Source organism: Rhea pennata, chromosome 19 (genome assembly GCF_028389875.1).
Source record: "Rhea pennata isolate bPtePen1 chromosome 19, bPtePen1.pri, whole genome shotgun sequence".
Lineage (NCBI taxonomy): Eukaryota > Metazoa > Chordata > Aves > Rheiformes > Rheidae > Rhea > Rhea pennata.
Genome location: NC_084681.1, coordinates 4,727,788 through 4,749,183, shown reverse-complemented (window position 1 = coordinate 4,749,183; position 21,396 = coordinate 4,727,788). Strand labels below are relative to the sequence as shown.

Below are 21,396 nucleotides of genomic sequence, written 5' to 3'. Positions count from 1 at the left end.
ACGATTTGAGGGTGAAATAAAAAAGGAGAAACTAATCAGGGCCATGAATCAGACTCGCAGGGCTGTGGAGAACCCAGATCTAAATAGCTATTGTAATGTTAGAAATCCAGCCCGGGGATCTGACACATTCTAGTGAAGTTTACTGCCAAATGAAAGCATGCTTACAGAGTAGACAATTTTTTGCTGCCCTCTGCAGGGTAGTATTGAGCATTGCCATCCTTGAAAATAATAAATAGGCTTACAAAATAAACCACGCTTTTTCAGAAGAATTTTTATTATCTAGTGGTACACATTGTTACTTCAAAACTAATCTGTACTCAATACATATTTATTTATAGTGCATTTGTAAATGCAGAGCAGCAACTTTAATCAGCTGGTGGTCAGTCATAGCTATGCTCCAAGTTTCATTTCCGTTTTCCGTGTTGGAGAAATAAGCTGCTATAGATCCAAGACTGAAAGGTTTGGCATAGTCGATTCTTACTTCTATTCCACAGAGGCAAATGCAGCTTCTAACTAAAATGCAGAGTTCTACTCATCAGAAGGAGCAGTGAACTGTCTCTAACACACAGCATTCAGACATAGAACAAAACACACCTCCAATGCCTTAGAGAGCACAGCTAGTGCTTTCCTGCTGTGCAAGGCTAAGAACAAACTGTTAAGAGTGTGCTTTTGCTGTATATGCATGCACTCAGGAAGCATGCTGAAGTAACTTTTGATGGAAATATTACTCCTTAGAGCACTCCATCACACAGGAACAGAAGAATAGGTTGTCTTTGCTGCAACCTCATCTCCAGGCTTCCAGCCTTTTACTTGGACTGTTTGCTAGGTACTAGCATTTCACCAGGAACTACAATGTACCAGAAAAGATTCTTCAAAGTTCTTGTCTTTCTCTACTCTTAAGGAAAAGATTAAGGAAATATTACTGTGTCATTCACTTCTGTCTTCCAAACCAATATTTCAAGTTATTTCAGTCTGATACAATGGATGATGAAAAAAAAAAACAAACAAAAAAACTTCCAATGTTAAAATGCAAACTCCTTGCCTGAGAACAAACAAACATGGGTATATCAACACACAGTGTCAAAATATGACATCTTAAAAAAGTTATTGAAAGAAAAGTGATTAATGAAACATGAAACATCACTTAAGTGCTTAGCTAGTCAATCCACCTATATACCTCATTTGAGAACGTTTCCTTTAACTCCAAAACAAGGGCAAGGAGGATATTGTTCTAGTTACAGCTGTTCTCTTAAGAGGCATTTTGCAGATATTTTGTGTTGCCATTTCCTCACTTATCAGAACACAAACAACAACCACAACAACAAAACAACAAAAATATCAGCAATGTCATGAATCTTAATTCACTACTGTCTGCAGGACACACTGAGGTTATATACTACAAGACACTATATAAGCACAGGTATTTCCGTCATTATATGCCTGACATCAAATGAGGATTCTATAAAGACAGTTGTAATACTGGAGGACAATACGCCCAAATAAAAGAAAATCTGATGTGCAGAAAGCTTTTCTGGAAGGCAGAGTCTTAAACACCCAACATTCTTATTAGGTGCAGCAGGCCCAACTATCCAATCCTTATTTATGTCCACATGTGTAAAAGCAAAATATGTATCAAATGCTGAAAGGCATAAAAAAATAGAAATAAAACAATTAATTCTGTATATGTCATGGCTAATTTTGTCAAACACTAGAATTAGATATGGAGTGAGAAACTGCAATACAGAATTACAATACGAAAGTTAAAAGGAAGAAGAGTTTTTAAAGCTATCTGAACCAATTTGATAGCATCAAATGCAAACAAAAGAGTACAAGTTACATAGGCTGACATGTTAAAACTGGCTAAACTTGGCAATCAAGCTGATGTTTAGAAATCAAATACTTCTTCCCAAACAGTTCATTAGCAACAATATAGAGCTATATAACACAAAGAGCAGTCCAGAAATGAATGATTCCTTACAGTCAGCACCACCACTCTGGTTCCTAGAGGGCAAGCATGGCCAGCTTATACACACCTCAGGAACAGCCTAAGAAAAACTTCAGAGATGGTGCAGCACTTTTAACTTTATAGAACTCTGCCAGCAAGCCAAAGGGCTTGACATGACGTAATTAGTGAAGAACATAGTCCAACTCAGAAGCCAAACTTAGTTCTGACCAGAGGCAACCTCATTCTTCAGCATCATCAAACTGGCCAGTCTCAGTTATTCTAATTGGAGATGTAAAAGCAATGCAAGCTGCATGGTGACACCCTGGGTCATACACCGAATCCTCTCGCCATGAATATGAAGCCAAAAGATTATTTTCCTGAAAGCTTCCACAGTGGAGATCACCAGCATCTAAAGAAGATCAAAAAAGAGATTTAAACCATGGAAGGTATTCAGAAAACTAATGGTGTACCATAGCAAATTATTTTGCAGTTCTACAGCATCTTCCAGTCTAGAATTTCAGTTTGATCTGCCAGCACTAGTGAAGCCAGCCTACAAACAAAGCAAACAGAAAACTGAGTTTGTAATAGCTTCATTTTAAAGAAGGCTCTTGCCAGAGACAGCCCAAAACAGTTTTCCCAAAAGCTCAGTCACATACCAATTCAATTCAAAGCATCTAACACCTGCTCTTAGAATTTATGCAGTTCTACATTCTCTGCAGGTATAAAAGGCTCACAAAGCCACAATACTCATTTCCTGCTTACTGCTGTCCCCATAACCACATCCCCAATTAGGAGCCCCCAAATCCTTCAAGGATTGGGTCAACCAGATAGAAATGGAAGGAATGAAACCCTGTAAAAGCTAGTTCTGCAAAACATGTCAACTAGCCTAGAACTAGCCTATTAGAAGTCTAATAAACTAGTTATTTAACAAACCTAGCACAAAAATAGGTCAAAGTTAATTTAGAAAAGCAAAAGATTTCTAGCCAGCTGATATGGAGGGGACTAAGCAAATGAAAAATTCAGATTATGGGGCAGCAGAGGACCCTACACAGCATACCACCTTGTCATTTTTCCAATAGCACTGCTGAACAAGCCATCAGAGCAAGCATGCTCAAAAGTGATTAATAATAATAATAAAAAAATAGGACTAAGCACTTTTTTTGATTTGCAGCAGTTAACAACTCAAATATCCATAATCAGAATCCTTCATAAGCACCTGAACCCAATAATCACAGCTTCCTCCCACTAAATTTATGAGGGCTTGAATAAGCTGTAAGTAAGAATGAACTAGTTAAATACAGGAAAAGAAAAGAACTGTGGCAGTTTCAATCAAACCAGCAATTTCAAAACACTACATAAATTTGAGCAAATGAGACAGATAAAAAGGATATCTCAAGAATGAAAGAAGGCAAACATCCAAAATGGAAGACATGGAAAGATCAATCAAAAAAAAAAAAAAAAAAAAAAAAAAAAAAAAAAGTTACAATGATTCTATAGGAAGACCACAAAAACTTTCCCAGATCCTTCTACTGTCAGCCTGTGAAGCTTGAATATTACAGCCATCTGCAGAATGGTAATAAACTGAGAACTGATATTTCCTAGGCAAGGAGGAAACTATTTGTATTAATTCCAAAATCTGCACTCTGGTGAGAAAAATGGAAATAATACTATTCTATATCCTTAAGAACTCAGCAAGTTATCATTCACTATTGGCTAAACACTGTCCATTTGTTTTATGCTAACATATAGCCTGGCAAGTGGAAAGTTTAGAGTCTCAGTTCAAAGCAAGAGTCATTATTAAACATTTTATGAGCGGAAGGATTAATACTACTGTAAAGACAGGCATGAAACTGCCATTATCACCTTTATCCATGGGACTGATGAACAGTCAGTCACATGCACAAATATTTGCAGAATCAAGCTTAAAAACAAACAAATCCAGCAGCAGCGATAGCAACAAACCACACTCTGGACAGAGACCGAGTAGTTGCACCATTCACCTCCAAGGAACTCCATGCTCTGAAGAGACATTATGGTTGTATAATCTCGATGAATTTTTCCAGAGGGAAGAAGGACCATCTTTTACACAAGAGATGTTACATTCCTGCAGTTCCAGAAACTCTCTTCTGCTTCAGTCCTAACCTCTCTGGAGAAACTCCATACGTACCTACGTGTGTTCCTTTCACCATTCCACTCCCTCAGAATTCAATTGCTCAAGCAAAAAGGAATTATATGTGAACTAGGCAACACTGCCTTTAAATCTTGTATTTTACAAGAAAATAAAATACACATTAAAAATTCACGAGGTAAACTCCCAAAAAAATCACTTCCCAAAATAAAATAGGGAGCTATTAAAACACATTCACCTGCAAAGCACCTGCCTCCAATCAAGTACTAGCCAAAACTCAAATGAAGCCTAAGTAAATTTGTACTTACCATAAGGATTAAATTCAGAGTCTTCCAACTCTTTATCCCAGTCCTCCACCTCGTATTCAGTGGCAGTTTGAAGCTCAGGAAAAGTTGCAGCCTCAGGCACACTGGATGCTTCACTATCTAAGTCTTCCAGATCAGGGCAGAATTTTTCATACTGAGAGATCTCAGGGAATTCACTTTCTTGAGCATCACTGTCAGCAGCATTTGGAATATTCTTCAATAAATACTCTAAAAACAACAGCAGGAGACAATAAAGAGCCTTAGGAATTAAACAGGAACAATTAAATCCTTTCACATGCAATGACTTTGCCGGGCATATGAAACGATAACACCCTGTGGCTACAAAACTAGTTTTAATAGATGTAACTTCGTTCAAAGCCTGTCTTACAGCTTAGCATCCCTACAATAGTGCTTTACATTTCAGATGCTTGCGAACACCAGACACGGGCCAGAATCCCAACACCAGCCCAGATCAGGGGCTTCCACAGATTCCTGCTGGAACTTAACTCCTTAAACTGGGCATGGGACCTAGCAGCCCATATTCACCATATTCAACTCTTAGTATTTTTTTTTAAATTAGTTACTTAGAAAACCGCAGCTCTGGTCTACTTAAACAGACAGGATTTTTTGCAGTATTGATTAAGTATTCTTGTACCTAGGAATGCACAAGTATTTAAACAGAAATAACATAGCACCGTAACTCAAGGCATTTCTCATGCATAACCAAAGAGTTTTAAGTAGCTTCCCTTGAGCACAAACTTCATTACTCTCGGTCTTTTTGCTTTGCCCAAGTATTTCAGGCTTACCTTTCCTCGGCTTCCCGCTGGCAGCGCCCCCTTCGCTGGGGAGCCGCTCCTCCTCGGGGCGCGCGGACCCCGCAGCGGCAGCCATCGCCTGCGAGACAGTTTGGAAGAAGCCGGTGGCACCTCCCGCCGAGCCCCCCGCGGACTCGCCCAGGCCCCACGGCGCCCTGGCGCTTCCGAGCCCCAGCGCGTGACCCACACGTTTGCTCCCTCGACGAAGCGCAGGTTTTTGAACCAGATGGGGGTTTTATTTCCGAAAGTAAACCTGGCTCGCGCTGCTGCTGTCAGTCACATCAAGCAGCAGCCAAAAAAATGTGAAACAACTCCCCCCCCCCCAAAAAAAAATAACAAAAAAATTTGGGGGTCTCAGCAGTCATTCCACTGCTGCCCTGGATGGCAAAAGCAGCAGCCGAACTGAGCCGGGTTGTGCCAGTTTGGGATGTGAAGGTGGGAAGGAAGGGGGGGGACAGGAGGGGAAGGAAGGGGGATGAGGGCGAGGGCCAACGGGCACGGCCGCGCCGCACCGGGGCGGCCGGCGGGCCGAGGACGGAGCCGGGCACCGGAGGAGGCGCCGAGCGGCCCCTGAGCGGGAGGGAGGCGAACGCCGTTACCCGCCACAAGGGCCGGCTGCTTCGAGGCACAACCTCGGCCCGGGGGGCAGAGCGGAGCAGGCAGGAAGCTCCGGGCCCGCCGCGGCCTCACAGCACCCGCGGACGAGGGGCGGCAGCCGCCGCCCGCCCCGCCCCGCCCCGCCCCGCGGGCGCGCAGCCGCGGCGTCGCGCGGGCAGCGGCGCTCGCGCCTCAGCACGCGCCGGGCGCGTTAACGGCTGCCGGCGGCGCCGCCTCGGACAGCGCCCGGCCACGCAAACGGCAGGGGCGGAGGATTACTAAATTTACCACAGACTTACTAATTTTACCACGGAGAATTATTAAATTTACCACAAAATTACTGAATTTACCACCTAGAGTTACTGGGTTTATCACTGCATCTCTGTGAGCAGAAGAGGAAAACGAGACGAGGAAGGGCTGCCTTGGAAAAACCCGCCCCGCTCGCTCGCTGAAAAGTAGCTTCTGTTTCTCCCTGTTTAGGCTAATTATTGGTATTTCCATTGTGCGGACGTTTCCACTGATTCCAGGATTCTGAGCAAGTTTCATGTAATCTTCTGCTAAGCACTGAGGATGAATTTGCACAGGATTAAAATTAAATATCCTCTCTGCTTAGCTCTGAAGTCATCTTCGCATAGCAGAAAGGGAAACACAAATATAGCCGAGTGCCGTGCTGAACGATGCTCACCCGCTGACAGCCAGGACTGAACTTACTCGGACACACGCTGTCAAATCGAATACCAGTTACGCCCTTCACGGCAGCTAAACTCATGATCTTCCATGTCATGTGCACGCATCTTAGAGATACGCAAGACACAGCTGAGCACCCACCATGTTCACCTCAAAATTTGCTCCAGAAAGACCTAAAATCACAAGGATTATGTATGCAAGGCCTCATAGCTGATTGGCGGTAGGAGCTGTAGCGGGACTACGTGCTTGAGTTATCGCTAGTTTTTTCGTGCACAAGAGGGACGAGCCCGGCCTGAGGCTTCCCTACTCCAAACGTGTCAGTCAGCAGTGGAGGGAGCCTCTGGCTGATGCCGCTGCCAGATGTGGACTTAGCCGTGGAGCACCTTGTTAATTAATACTGGTGCTCGGTCTTAACAAATTGAGTAAAGTGAATGCTTCTGAGCCTTTCACTGGTTTATATATAATCTCATGCAGTTTGGCAAACTGAAGCACAAGCAATATTGGAAGACCATTTCTATGACTGTCGTGATCAACAGCCAAAGGGTCGTCCCTTTTGGAAAAGCAACGGCATCCTGCAAAGCTCAATGAACCAGGGAACTCACTAACATTTTACAGCACTTCAGAGGACATGGCAGCTTATAAAAAACATTTTGCCGCTATCAGAAGCGGCCATCTTGCAAAGTTGGACCGTATTTTCTATTTATTCTATTGTGCAACTCTATTTGTGCTAAGAATAAAAGGAAATAATGACTGTCTGATTTAAGAGCAGAAAGCAGTTAACAATAGGAGAAAGAGGGTGGTAGAATACAGAAGTATTAGCAGTAAAAGTTCACATTCATCAAATTGTAAATAAACTATTAATACCTCCCCAGGCTCCCTGAATTTTTATCTAGCTAAAAGAAAGCAATCTCCCAGAGGCTTTATGATGGAAGCAGGCTTAGAAAAACCATTAAAACAAAGGGGAAGCAACCTCTGCAGAATAGGTATGGTAGCTGCTGCTCCATGAACAGAAGGTATCAGGGAAATAAACATGCTTTTAGGAAATGCATGCAACTCAAAAGATGCTTTCGGTATTAGAAATTAGAGGCAGAGTTCTGTACAGTTCCAGAGCAGGTAAAGGCAGAGCTACAAAGGGCCATGATAAAGTTTAATTTTTCAAAATTACAAACAGTTCTTTAAGAGTCAGTTCTTCCATCAGTAGACATCAAGGAGCCTGTGCTCTTTAAAAACAGTGACACTAGTTGTAGTTGGGGAAACCGAGGAACAACATGAAATGTATTTTTTGGTTCACTAAACATGCCAGTACCAGACCCAGAGCACAAGTCTCAACCTTTACTCCAGGCCTGTTATGCTAACCTCACTTTCTAAAACGGTAATGTTTTTGTGTTTTGTTGGACTTTTCTTTTAAAGTCTTGCAATAAAATAAAAGCTTTTTTTGTTGTACTGAAGATGTGAGACAGGAGAGTTAGGGTAGGGAGTAACGTAATAAAGGATAGACCAACAGGATTTAGAAAGAGTGAATACTGGGGGAAATGTTCAATGCCAGACATGAGACAGCTGAAAACCACTGGGGAGACAGAAGATGGCCTGAATAAAAGCTTGGGAAAGACAAAGAAACACGTACTTCAGCTGTCATGAAAACAGCTATCTGTATATAGGCTGTTGCTCCAAACCTTGTTTACATTCACCAAAATTCACTAGAATTCACTGCTTGAGGAGCTGCAGGTTCTACTTTTGTGAGAAATCTAAACAAAGTATTTTTCTGTACTAAAGTGTCATTAAGGAACAAATCATTTTTATCTTGGGAGAGATTAATGGTTGAAAAACATGCATCTGCTATTCAGAAGGAAAGCCTACCTTTCTGTATCAAGGTCCTTAAGTCTCAGAGTGTCAGTTTTTACCAATCTCCTTGAAAAAAAATCACACCATTCAGACACTGCGAAATTACGTAACGGAATTAGTCCTGTAAGTTCCTGTATCTTCCCTAGGCATCCTCTATTGGTTACTGTTAGAAAAGAGAGACTAAGCTAATGGTCTGATGATAGCGCTTACGTTATTTTAACCGGTTTCACATGGGAAAATGCAGCTCTGCAAACAACCAGAGACAGGACTGTCTATGAAGAACCATTATATATTTTTTCTCCAGAGATTGAGGACATAAGGCTCAAGTGTAGATCAGAACTTTCTACTGTGACATCAGGGATATTTGTGATTGATCTCTATTCACCACTACCCTTCACAGAAGCTCTCCAAATTAGTTTTGGGGATACAAACACAAATTGCAGTAGTTCTTTTTGTTTTTAAAGAGGGGATCATAGGTGATTGCAAGGTTAAAAAACAAGAAATAAATAGCATTATAATTTTACAGATTCTTTTTCCATTAATCCCCTTTTCATTACTGAACTTAAAGGACATACCAAGAGGTGTGGCTTCTGTTTTTGTTGTTGCCTTTTTTCTTCTCTACATTTATATGCTGTAGTATTACCTTTCCAGTGTGTAAAAGCTGATTTATTATGACAAAGAGTTTACTCTCATAATTCTCAGTAGAGAATGCCCTCAGAGCTGCCTTTGCTTTCTCTTTTAATGGTGCACTTGAACCTGCCACTGGCAGAAGCACACTAGTAACAACTGCACTAAGGCAGATTATGTTCTTGCACGTGGGGGGGGGGGGGGAATGTATTTTAATATGATCCAGGAACAAATTTACCCTTATACAAAGAAGTTAAAAAAAAAAAAAATCACCACTGTCATGTTGTAATTGGTTAGTTACAGTTTTCATAAGTGTCCAGTTTGCAATAAAGTGTATTTGGAAACAAAGTTTTCCACGAGATCTCCCTGTAACATCTTCATAGCACGCCAGTGAATGCTGCCACAGTTTTCTGGTTTGCCTTGGGGATGATTTAGCTCTTCTTTAATATAATCCAGCCAGAGATCTGTAAAAGAAAACAGAAGTTTCAGTTAGATTTTGAATGGATATTACATAATAAACATACTAACTTAGAAATTTTCCTCAAAAAACGTTCTTTATGTTAAATGCAGGTGAGGTTTACTTAAGGACCTTCCACTTCAGGTCCAAAAAGCTATTCCCAGCTGGGACAGTGATGTCCAAAGAAATAATGCAGATCTGCAGTAGTTTCCTATACCAGGAATCTCAGTTATGAAAACCTAGTTCCACATTGTTCACAAATCCAGATTAAAGGTCATGTACACTCTTACGCCAGCCTGTGTCAAAAACTTTATTTACCAGCAGTTCTGCTGAAGCCATCCTACTGTGACCAAAGATCCTGGACTGAAAGTTCAGGGTCACTGCAGAATGCCATGCACTTAACGGAACAGAAGAAATAAGCTGTACTCTATATGACAGCAATCACAGGGCTAGAAAAAACAGCTAGTTTTTCAAATGGATGGGAATAAGAGAGACAGCACTGAATTCAAAAAAAAAAAAAAAAAAAAAAAAAAAATCCCTTACCAGAATTTGTGGAACCGAACTCTCGCAAGGCACGTTCATAGTACTCTCTCAAATGAAGCATCTTGCAGGATTCCTAGCAAAAAGAAGGTATTAAAAGGCCATTTACTTTGTACAGAAGTGGATCTTGCAGCTTGATCAGACTCTTACAAAGAAAAAACCTATCATGGTAATTGTACATACACGCACACACACTGCCAAGAAGTTCAAAGATTAGTTACCATGGAACTGGAACTTGGTTTTGTAATACCTGCTATGAATCAACTTTAGAATAGAATTATGAACTGATTACAAACTAATTACACTACTCACAAGACCACCATTTTCTATTCAAATCCAAAGTCAGAAAGCATAGTTTACTAATACAAGACACTAATTGGATATTTTAACAACTTACTTGCTCCTTTTCTATTTCAATCATCTTCCTGAAGAAGTCAAGTGAAAACGGACGATTTTCATGCAGGCTAGAGTAAAAACATAAATAACTTCAGATTTTGAACCTTATGAACATATGCCATAGAAAAATCAGATTTCAGGATTTGATTTGTCACCTGGTAAAGACTCTCTTAACTTTCTTATAACCACCATTCCTGTAGGCCCAGTCAAGGTACTTTTCTTTCATAGTCACAGACTCAGCAGAAGCTGTGGCACGCAAGGATCTCTGAGAGTTAAAAAACACATAAGTTACAATTAAAAGGCAACATGGGAGAAGAAACCAAGCAATACCTTCTCTCTAAATGGACAACTGACACTAAATGGATCTCATAAGTGAGACAATGTATTGGACAAAAGCATTCTAAATGATGTCTGAAAAACAGCATTAAGTAATACATCCAATATTTTGCAAATTAAAATATAACCTAATATACTTCTCTCTTCCAATATTGCAGACAGCTGGGGTTTGGCATTCCCCTAATATCCTTCATGTAGAGGGTTTCACAATGCTCTACAAACATTTGATTTTAAGCTTCCACTGCAAATACGTGTTGTATGTAGTAAACAGGGGAAAAAAATAGACCAGGCAAAGAAGTAGTGATTTGCCCTAAGGTATTCACCAAATTTAGAGTGGGATTAAAGTCTAAGTTTCATTCTTGAATTTTCTGCAACATGGTTGATGTTGTCACACAATGATTGAAAAAAATGCTCTTTTCTGTGTTCAGACAGTATCTGAAAAGAGAACAAAAAAATCCTAGACTACACTTATGATCAAAAAGAAAAGAATTAGCTATGCTTACAAAAATGTCTCTGAAGCATGGAACAATGTCTGCGCTTGTGAGTGTGAGGCTACTTCCAACTGATTCTGAGCAATGGTTAGCAATTCACTACAGTCTTATCTGAAATGCTACGGTACCAACACAACTACAAAAGAACTGCAGTATTTCTACTGCGTTTTTTACATGCTCTGCACATACTGTTCCTGTTTACTTTCACACTGTCAGAAAAAGTAAATTTCTATTAGCCAGCTACCTGGTAGAGGGCTTCTGTGTCTTCCTTGCTATTTGTGCCTTCACTCCATTCCACCCACAGGGTCCATAACGGCAAGGTGCCCTAGAAGAAACGCAAGCAGGGAAATCATATGATTGAAATACAGGAGAGACTCAGACTGATATACACAAACATCAATGCATCCATCAGGTTCCACATTACAACTGCTGTTAAACTGTCCATGAGACAGGGCTGTTAAAAAGCTGACTTTGCATTACACACTGAAATCAATTTTTGTCTCCTTCCTCCCTCACAGAATAGGTGGAGAACTGCTAGAAGTATTGCCAGGGATGAGACGCACATTCTTTTGCATCACTGAACAGCACAGCCCAAAGTAACTCCCAAGAACAAAGGGGAGGAAAGAAAGAATCACTTGATTGTTTCCTCTCCACATGCCCTTGTATCCACGGTTTGAAACAGAACAGCAAGAGAGCACAGAGCTCATCCAAGGCTTGAAATACCACACACACACACAAACAATACATCAACACAGTGAAGGAAAGGAAACAGCATTCTTTGTGTCTGACCTGAAAGAAGAATGTAACTGACTGCTAGAAGAGCATGCAAAATATCACCTGTCATTCAGACTTTAAAACTGAATCTGAAGTGTACTTGCAATTCCCTGATGTTCCTGAACACAATGTGAATGGGAAATGTCAAGTTATTATTTCTGACCTTAAAAATGATTTGGGACTGAGTGCCTTGCAAAAGGAAAAGCTCTTCAAATAAATACCAGAAGATTCCTGTGCAAGACAGCTGCATGCAAGTCCATAAAATCAGCACAGACCTTAGATTTCATGTGTTTAAGAGCTTCCTCAAAACACTGGGTCACATCATCGCTCTTCAGTTGGATCAGCACCTGCAGCCTCATCTGCCATATTTCCACTGACAGACTGAAACGCTTAGTTGCGGCTTCTGCTACCTCCACAGCCTTTTCACAGAGGCTGGACTCCAGTAATAGCTGAAGCTAAAAAAACAGCAGATACAGGTAGTCACCATAAGAGATCCGTAGTATTTTGATAGAAAACAACGCCCTGAATACTATATTGCCCACCTTACTAACTACTCAAAATGGTAAAGTTAGGTGTGCAAGCAATGCAGGGCAATCTCCTAGTCTATTCTTCTGTGTCAGCTCTTACCCACTGCTTATATAGACCTTCTGGCAGCAAGGTGGATTCATGGGCTTTGCTGAATGCACTCAATGTCCTTTCCAGCCTCTAGAGCCAAAAAAGAGCAAAAAGGAAAGAAAACAAACATTATTCCTGCATAAACCAGGTCCCAGAATTAGAAAAAGCCTATAGTGGACTTTTGTGTCCAAATCTCCCTGAAATTCAATAGAAGTTACATATCTAATGCTTGCGGTACACGTACACATTCCAAGATAAAGGTCGGATTTCAATATTTGGCCTCTTAAGAAATTCCATCCAAGGAGGTCACAGTACTTTGCTGACAAGTAAAAGCCTGAGTTATTCATGTTCATCTCAGGCCACAGTAAAGTTGTCAGTAAAGCTGATTCCCTGAAATGGAAACTAAATAATAACAATCACATGTCAACATTTCAGATAAAGCATTTCAAAACATACTTGCTCTTTGTTTGAAAGATTAGAGAAGCCAGTAACAACAAGGATGCTTTGTTGCTATGATTTCCTAATGAGTATTTTACCTTTTGCTTTAATTCTTCACTGTTGGTTTTCCTGTTATATCTCTCTAGGCAAAAAGTGATATAGCATTTCCAAATGTCCTCTGCAGGATAAAAGGCATAATATCAAACTTTACAGAACCACAACAGTAAGCATAAATATTTGTCTTTAAGATGAGAGAGGAAAGGAATCCAAGTATTAATGCAAATTTTGTACTAAAATGTTATAGCATAGAAGAATCCCCTACATTTATAACATTAACATTTAAAAGCAGCTCCCCAGTATACACTGCAGCCAGTAACTCTTCTGAATAGCATTAAGCTCTTAGTTCAGCCGAGACCTTCAGCACATATTGTCACAATTAACTTTCAGTGCATCCTCTGCCTGTAGCTTTCAGTGGACCTGTACAAGCGAGGACACTCACAGGTAGTGGAGAGAAACCTTCTTTGTCTGCCTGACTTCAAAGGCTCTGTGGCAGCAAGTCTGAGTTCACTCTACAGACAATCTCTTGACAGCATCTGCTGAGAGTAAGGATGATGCCAGGTGTTGACATCAGATATCCATTCCACTGGAAACTGAAGTTTCCTTTATTTAGGCAATTTCCTCTATTTACAGTTCCCAAACCCGCACTGATCCCAATAGCTGTGTGCCTCTACTCTCCTTGTAAGTTCAGTCACAGTAATAAACAAGCCACCAAAACTATTTTAAGTTAAGCAGCTGCTTCAAAAGCATAATTCCACTGGAAAATAACCCATAAAACAGATCCCCAAAAGGTAGCACTTACGAACTATTTGCCTTCTCTTAGATATGGGAGAGCTTGCCAATGTCTGCTTCAAAATTTTTTACAATACATTGTATGCAAAAATACCAGGAAAACCTGATGATAAAATACAAGCAGAACATCTCACCTGTGGGAACTGCTGTCACAGCCTCCTCAAACACTGCACAGCAGCGTTCCTCTCTCTGGTTCATTTCAGACACTTTCATCTGTTTTGTAGTATGTTCTGTGGACTGCGCAGACCCCAGTTCTAGCTCACGACGGGCCATGTAGTCCCATGTAAGAGGGTCATCAGCATACTTGGCCTGCAAACTAATTCACCATGTCTGTAACACCACTGAACTGCCATCACTTAGAAGGGCTGTTACATAAGTACCACATACAGAGATATACTTAATATGTAAGTAATCAAATGTCAGAAAAAAAAAAACCATTTTACCTTTCCACAAAGAAAAGGCAAAATATTGGCCTAATTTTTCTTCCTCCCTCTCCCCCTGCTTTTTTTTTTTTTTTTTTTTTTTAATAGTATAATCTCTAGTAATGGCTTGAAATAGACTGGCAGCTTTCCTCTAAAGAGTGAGCAACTGCAGAAATTAAAGATAGAAAAGAACAAACAACAAGTTGGTTTTCTTTAAAGGATTTCCCATATGACTTAAGGTAGTTCTCTCTCTGCAGAAGCTGAATGTTTAGTCATTAATCTATCAATCACTATAAATTAGAGTAGTGGAGTGTATTTATTAAAAAAAATCTTCACCTTTCAAGAATTTCTTTTTGCAAATCTTGTGTAAAATCAAAGAGCTTCGCAATAGAAAGCACAGCCAGATGAAACTCAACACCTAGACATCAAGAGGAAAAAAACGTTATCAACTAGAATTAAAATATTACATCCCACTGCATGCTCTCTGTTTAAGTATCTTTGAAATCTTACATTTAAGTGCCTAAATAGATTTTCTTTTCTATGAATTTGTGTCCCACCTGTATGGTAAGCCATATATTAGGATGTTAACTGAATGTATGCTTCAAGAGTACATGTTAACCAATGACAAAAAAGGGCCATGAGAGCCAGGACATTCCAGACTCCAAAGTGATAAACTAGTCCTCTCCCCTGGTATGTTTCCAGATTCTCCCAGCTTGGTTCCACTTGTAAATGTAATCAGTACCTCCTCTACTCTTTCATCTGACTCTTTAATGAAAATACAGTATGGCTCCACACTAAGGACAGATCTCTCCAGAGCTGCACACAGTGCAGGCCTCCAGTCAGACGATTAACTATGGAAAACTATTCTAACCAGGATATTCCAATCAATGAATTATCCATCCATCCTGTATCTCTTTATGTTAACTTTGAGAATGTCACGTGACATGATTTGACATAAGAAGTTCATAGCAAATCTCTATCAGCCATTACTGACTTCCTTATTTTTAGGAACTTACAAGTCCTTTGTATGCCTATTCATTCTAGTACTTCTCCAGGAATTCAAATTATGCCAACTGGTCTGTAATTTCCTTTAACATTCTCTTCTTCCCTTTACTTTTCAGTGTTAATATTGCATTTTGCCTTTTGTTGTCTTCCAAAACATTCCCATCTTTTATGCTTTTTCAAAGATAACTGCTATTGATTTTTTAATTATAAGCCCAGTTATTTTGAAATCACCTAACCTACTTTATTATTGTAGTCTGAATTCTTACTCGTCAGAAGTGCTAGTAAATCAGCGGTGGTCAAAGGTGCAGTGCACAACACAGCAAGGAAGGTGTATAATTCTAAACTGCCCTCCTATCCCACTGTTTTTTTTTTTGTTTTTTTTTTTTTTTTTTTAAAAAACAGATTTTAAGAGCCCAACGCCTCTATCACTTCAATCTAACAGCTGCTATACTGGAAGAGATGCCTGCCTGCAGAACAATTATGAATTCAGTACAGTCAGCATTACAAGGTTAAACTTTAGCATTATTTAGGTTCCATTAAAGGAATGGTATATTTGAGAATGCATCTTTGTGTTCACATTGGAACTAGGACTCCCCATATTAGGTACTGGAGAGCTGAGTTAAAGATGACCATTTTCCTACTGAACAAGGACAAGAAAGGTTAAACTACCTTCGATTTTCTGAGCAGCGTCCCTGTAAATGATGCGAGCCATTTCCCCATTAAGAATCTCTTCAGAATAATTGAATTCCCCCTGTGATATCAAGCATATTATTGGTAAAATTATTTTCCTTTCTCAGCTTCAAACAGGGAAAAAATACCAGAAAAAGGTATTATGTTTTTCTTCATCAGAATCTATCTAGTATGCACAAGTCAAGTAGAATGAAATACATAATCAGTTTAACTATCTCTGGGTAAATTCAGGGGACCTACCAAGTCCATCTTTGCTCGTTCAAATTCTTTCTTTTCTTTCCTCTGTTTTTCAGCATGCATCAGCTCCATTCTGAAATACTGCAAAACAGAGAATAAATGAAAACATCAGGGAGTAAAGCATAAAACACCTAAGCCCACACTATATGGTAAAACAAATTCTGTCTGAGGAGCTACAGAGCTAATATCCCATGTATGTCTTATAGCCTTCTTTTTTAATGAATTAGGTATATAACTTTCTGCTCTACATATTTCCCAGAAATTTCTCAAATTTACAAGTTTCCATGTTTCAGTCATTCTTAAAATCTTAATTTACTGTTACGAAAACCATGTTTTCTAGCAAAAGCTATGGATACTTATTTTAATCCAGAGAAACTGCAGAGCCCATAATAATTTAGCGAATTTTGACCCATTCATTTATAGACAGTGTAAAACCCTCAATTTGTATACATACGAGATTTGCTAAAGAGTTGTTAAGAGCTACCAATACAAAGCACAAACACTTAGAAAAAAAAATCTTTTTGACAACATTTCCACACTGATGGAAAAGTAATTTTTGCCAGAACGATGTGAGAAATCTGCTGATTGATTTGATTCGACTGAAAATAACCACATATAGAGAAAAACCAGAAACTCACTTCTTGATAAAGTTTTGAACACTCTGGATGGAAGCGCAAAGCACGAAGAAACAAGTGTCTAGCACTTTCTGATGAGAGACGCGCCTCCATTTCCCATTTTGCTGCCATAATCCACAGTGCTGCAACAGAAAATATGAATGAGTCCGTTTGAATGTAAAGCAAGTGACTGGTCATGAAAACCCAGTCTGGAAGGTACTGCCCAGGATGTGTAAGTTGTTTTTGTTTGATGTGCTCCCATTCTAACATATCCATGAGCTCAGCAATGGGATGGGACTGATGATCTCCCATGAGAATTCTAGTTAAAGGACTGAAAGCTAAGCAGATCCAGGAAGCTCAAGCTGGCATAGCTACATGAAAGATGTACAATGACATCTTCAAAAGCCACAAAGAAGTCCTGAGTATTCAAGACCTTCTCCCTCTGAAATACTTTTCCACTCCCAAGTCTGCCTGGGAAAACATTCAAATCATGGGGACTATCACATCACAACATCTTTTGATTGTTCATCACAGTTCCTGTCAGAACAATTCTCTGAATGAGCAGCAAGGCAGGTAGTAAGAGGAGAAGAGGTATTTTTACCCCAATAGCTTGAATTAAGATCTGTAAGAACTTAAGATCATTCAAACATTATTCAAATTTGTCTTTTCTGCAGGACTCACCACTCTTACTTACCTGGCTTATTGGGATGAATGGCTAACATGCAAGAAAACACCTTACTAAGCTCATGTTTTGCATTCTGTAAAAGAAAAAGAAAAGTTTATTTTTACCTATTCCAGTACCAAACTGCACCACCAACACCGAAGTTTCATTATGCAAAGGTACATGCTCCAATGCGGTTGTGACAGAAGGGACTTCTCTACTCTTTTATATTTAGTAGAAAGCTTCTCATAATTGTTTGATACTGACCACCTTTCAGATGTTACCATGACTGCACTAGGATAGTTAACTTAAACCTCTTCTGAATAAGCAAGCTAATACAAATCTTGCCTGAATAATAAACGCATAGCTTCACTGGCCACTCTGAGGTAAAGACTGCATGTTTTGGTGGCCACGTTTACTATGACAAGATTGCCTTCTTCAGTACAGTAAGGTCCAGTGTCTGAATGATGCGAAGACTGGTACAGAAAAGTTCACAAAGTACAAAGTTGGCAAAATTATACCTTTCAGCACAATCATGATGAGAAATGGAACAAAATCATAAGTCTCAGACCGGTGATCCATGCATTCCAGAGAAGTAATAACTAATAGTATGGTTCTCACAAACCAAATGATATTCCAGATTCACAGCAATCAGCCCCATCTTTGCCACCTGCAAGCATCAAATCTGATACTAACTCATTCTGAGTCAAATTCTGCATTATTTATACCACTGAAAAATAAACCCAGACTGCTCTGATAATACCATCAAAACTATTCCAATACTGCATTATGACACAGTAAAATTTGTTCTTCTGTCTTGTCACACTAGTTTCAGGTGCTGGACTGACAGTCTGATTCAAGATGATCCTGAGATGACAAGATTGAGGTTCTGAAAACTCACCCACTGCTTGCAAAAAGCAACATGCGACAACCACAGCTGGACATCTTCCTGTAGGAATGCAGCAGGGAATATAATTAACCTTACAAAAAGGCAAGCATAGAATCAATTCTGCACATTGACAAGCAAAGAATATACATTTGGTATGACCGTAAAAAAAAAATGCAGACAGAAGTGATTTTGAATCTCAAATTCCATTTCTTTCAGATCTTCCAATTCCTGCAAAATGTCCAAAAGAAGGAGACCTCCATCTCAAGGTACACCCTCACAGTCTCTGCAACCAAATTTGTGTTGTACACAACTCATTACAGAGCTCATTGTGGTGACCTCTTAGGCATCTATTTGTGTATTACCATTGGATATCTCAAGAAAATCTTTTCTCAGGGTAGCTGAAAGTTCTTTTTATTCCAAATTCCTAGTTTTTGGAAGCTGGCAGACCAAACTCCCATGGAAACAAACAGCTCAAGATAGACAAAAAGTAATGACTCTGAGAGGACAAAATATTGTTTCCATACAAAAAATGTTTATCTAATATGAATGATCTAGGCTACTATGAACTATATGATCCAACTTCTACTTAGCTTTTCAATTACATTGTCCTGTACCACTGTAAATGTTTTTGGCAGTAATATCTGGATTTACTTTTTAAATCACACCATGACAAAAGAGTATTTTTCAACCTACCAGTCAAAATGAAAGAAACAGACTTACTTTCCATTTTCCTGTGGCACGTTTAAAGAGGCTATGGACTCTATGCACAATGGAGTTCTCGATTTCATCCTTCTTAAATGAATAGCCAATACGCTAGGAGAAAAAAAAATATTAATTATATTGCACTAGAAAGTGTGATGTACAGTATTCTGCATTCTAAGTAGTTAAAAAAAAAAAAAAAACTTACTGCTCTTCTCTTCTTTATTAGTTCCAGCAGATTTATTTCATACTGGAGGAGAAAAAAAAAATTAAAACGAAATGAAGAAGCATGCAACAGCAAACAAAACAGGTCAAGTTTTTATAGCTAATCAAGTGAGCAATAAGAATTATAGCCACAAAAACATTATCACAAGCTTGAAAGAAGATCACAAGTCTGCAGCCAGGTAACTATATTTTGAAGGTTGACTGAAAGGAAGTCTGAGTATTTGCACTGCATGCAACACCTCAGACGTCAGCCTCCAGCACCCTACACGTTCCCAGAACTGTAACGCACAAGCCAAACTCCTACAGAAAAGGAAAATACGCTTCACGATCACTTGCACAGCCCACTGGGCAACAGGGGTCTCTGCACCCCTGGAAAGAGAAGAAACAGGCAGGAAAGAGTCAGAGCAGGGCCCAGGCGCCACTGCGGAGCGCGCTCCTGCCCCGGGGCCATTCCCGAGAGAGGCGCAGGCCCCCGGACCGCGGGCTCCAGGCGCTCCCGCCGCACGGGCGGTTCCTGAGGGAGCTGGGCCGAACCGCGCCAACAAGCGCTGCCGAGCGGTAAAGCTCACCTGGATGTAACTGATGAAATCCTCCTTCCGCAGCGCTCTCCGCTGTATTTTGTACTCCAGCGCCGAGGCCTTCCTCAGCACGGCCCTGCGGCGGGGGGGAGAAGAGCTCAGCGCCACCCGCCCGGGCGCCCCGGCCCGGCCCGGCCCCCGCCCGCCGGCCCCGGCCGCACCTGATCTCCCTGCGCGTGAAGAGCCCGACGCGCTCCAGCTGCTCCAGCTCGGGCACGCGGTCCTCCAGGCGCTGCTCGATGCGCTCCGCCATGGCCGCGCCGCGCCGCCGCCTTCCGGCGAGCCTCGGCGCTACGGCGCCCCCTGGCGGCCGCGCCGCGCGCCGCCTCCGCCGCGCTCAGCCCGCGGCCGCGGCCACGGCCCCGCCGAGGCGGGCGGCGCCTGCCTGACGCTCGCTCCCGCGACGAGCAAGCGGGAAGGGAAGGGAAGGGAAGGAAAAGGAAGGGAAGGGGCAGCGCACTAGCGGCGAGAGGATTTCTGGCTGAACGTTTTCCGTATTAAGTAGCCGGAAAACCTCGGAGTTATCTTTCCCTCTTATTATGGGGGAATGGCCTAAAGGAGTGTTACTGAGCAGGGAGACTCTGAGAAACTGACTTTTGTTAAAATCATACAACAAAAAGCTTAGCGAGAGCTATTAACAAGTAGATTTGGGGTCCTATTATAATTTGATTTTATATATATATATGTATACACACACACATACACAGGGACACATGTATGTATATTGTGCTTTTTATATATATACACACACACACACGTGCGCACACATATATATACACTGTGTATATGCATATATGTATGTGTATGTGCTTTTTATATACATAAAAATGTGTGTGTGCATACATATATATATATGTGTATATATATATGTAAAGCACAATTCAAAAACAAGAAGGAATTCTTACTGGAAGAGATTTAGCAACTTTTCGTTCTGTCAGGAAATGACACTGCTCTCCAAGAAGGGATCAAGGAGGAAAACTACCAGGAAATGGCAAAGCATCATCCAGTCACAAGACCAAGAACTACAAACTATCGAGTTCAGATCCTGTTGGCTGCGGCAGTTCTGAATAGCAGTTGTATCTCATGCAAAGAGATCACTCACCTTGTAATGACAACAGCAACTCTAGATGCAGGCTGTACATGCTGGAGGTTCCCATGGCTTACGCTGAACTGCCACAAGCTACAGTTTTGCATATTACAGTGCTATCAAGTCACTTAAAAAAAATCACAACAGAATTTGCAAAATCCAGTGGCTGCCTCAAAGCGGTAGAGCCATGCCTGCAGTTGAGGGGAGGAGAGCTGGGGGGCAGAGGGGTGTAAGCTACCCCCCTCGTGAGGCAACATCTTCACTCTCTCAATCCCAAACTGCAGTAAGTACCCGCAACGTCCACTGAGTTCAGATTTCAGTACAGCAGCACAACAGGCTAACTCTTCCCAAAGTGGTGGGGCAAGAATGTTATTGTTCATGTTCATCAGTAACATAATTTTGATGTTTTGAGATTCACCAGCTCAAACTGAACCTGATGTAAATCCA

The 21,396-nt window shown here is 40.8% G+C and overlaps 1 protein-coding gene across 1 annotated transcript; it reads right to left on the bottom strand.

Annotated features, from left to right (window-relative positions):
* Nucleotides 1–7,603: 7,603 nt before the first annotated feature.
* UTP6 (UTP6 small subunit processome component) lies at nt 7,604–20,143 on the bottom strand. The gene is made up of 19 exons (XM_062591832.1): nt 20,024–20,143; nt 19,854–19,938; nt 19,268–19,309; nt 19,081–19,173; nt 18,373–18,420; nt 17,505–17,568; nt 16,835–16,953; nt 16,200–16,277; nt 15,939–16,020; nt 14,601–14,682; nt 13,977–14,158; nt 13,092–13,171; nt 12,568–12,645; nt 12,216–12,395; nt 11,411–11,491; nt 10,495–10,604; nt 10,341–10,407; nt 9,947–10,019; nt 7,604–9,410 (listed from the first exon to the last, which is right to left on the bottom strand). Exons 1-19 carry the CDS (start codon nt 20,113–20,115, stop codon nt 9,253–9,255), a joined length of 1,794 nt encoding a protein of 597 aa, XP_062447816.1. The 5' UTR covers nt 20,116–20,143; the 3' UTR covers nt 7,604–9,252.
* Between the last annotated feature and the right edge of the window lie 1,253 nt (nt 20,144–21,396).

Coding starts and splice junctions, on each gene's coding strand:
- UTP6 (XM_062591832.1), bottom strand. CDS start 20,115: ATGGCGGAGCGCATCGAGCAGCGCCTGGAGGACCGCGTGCCCGAGCTG. Junction 19,310..19,853: donor ATTTCATCAGTTACATCCAG/GTGAGCTTTACC, acceptor TTTCTCCTCCAG/TATGAAATAAATCTGCTGGA. Junction 17,569..18,372: donor TTGCTTTTTGCAAGCAGTGG/GTGAGTTTTCAG, acceptor TTTCTTTTACAG/AATGCAAAACATGAGCTTAG.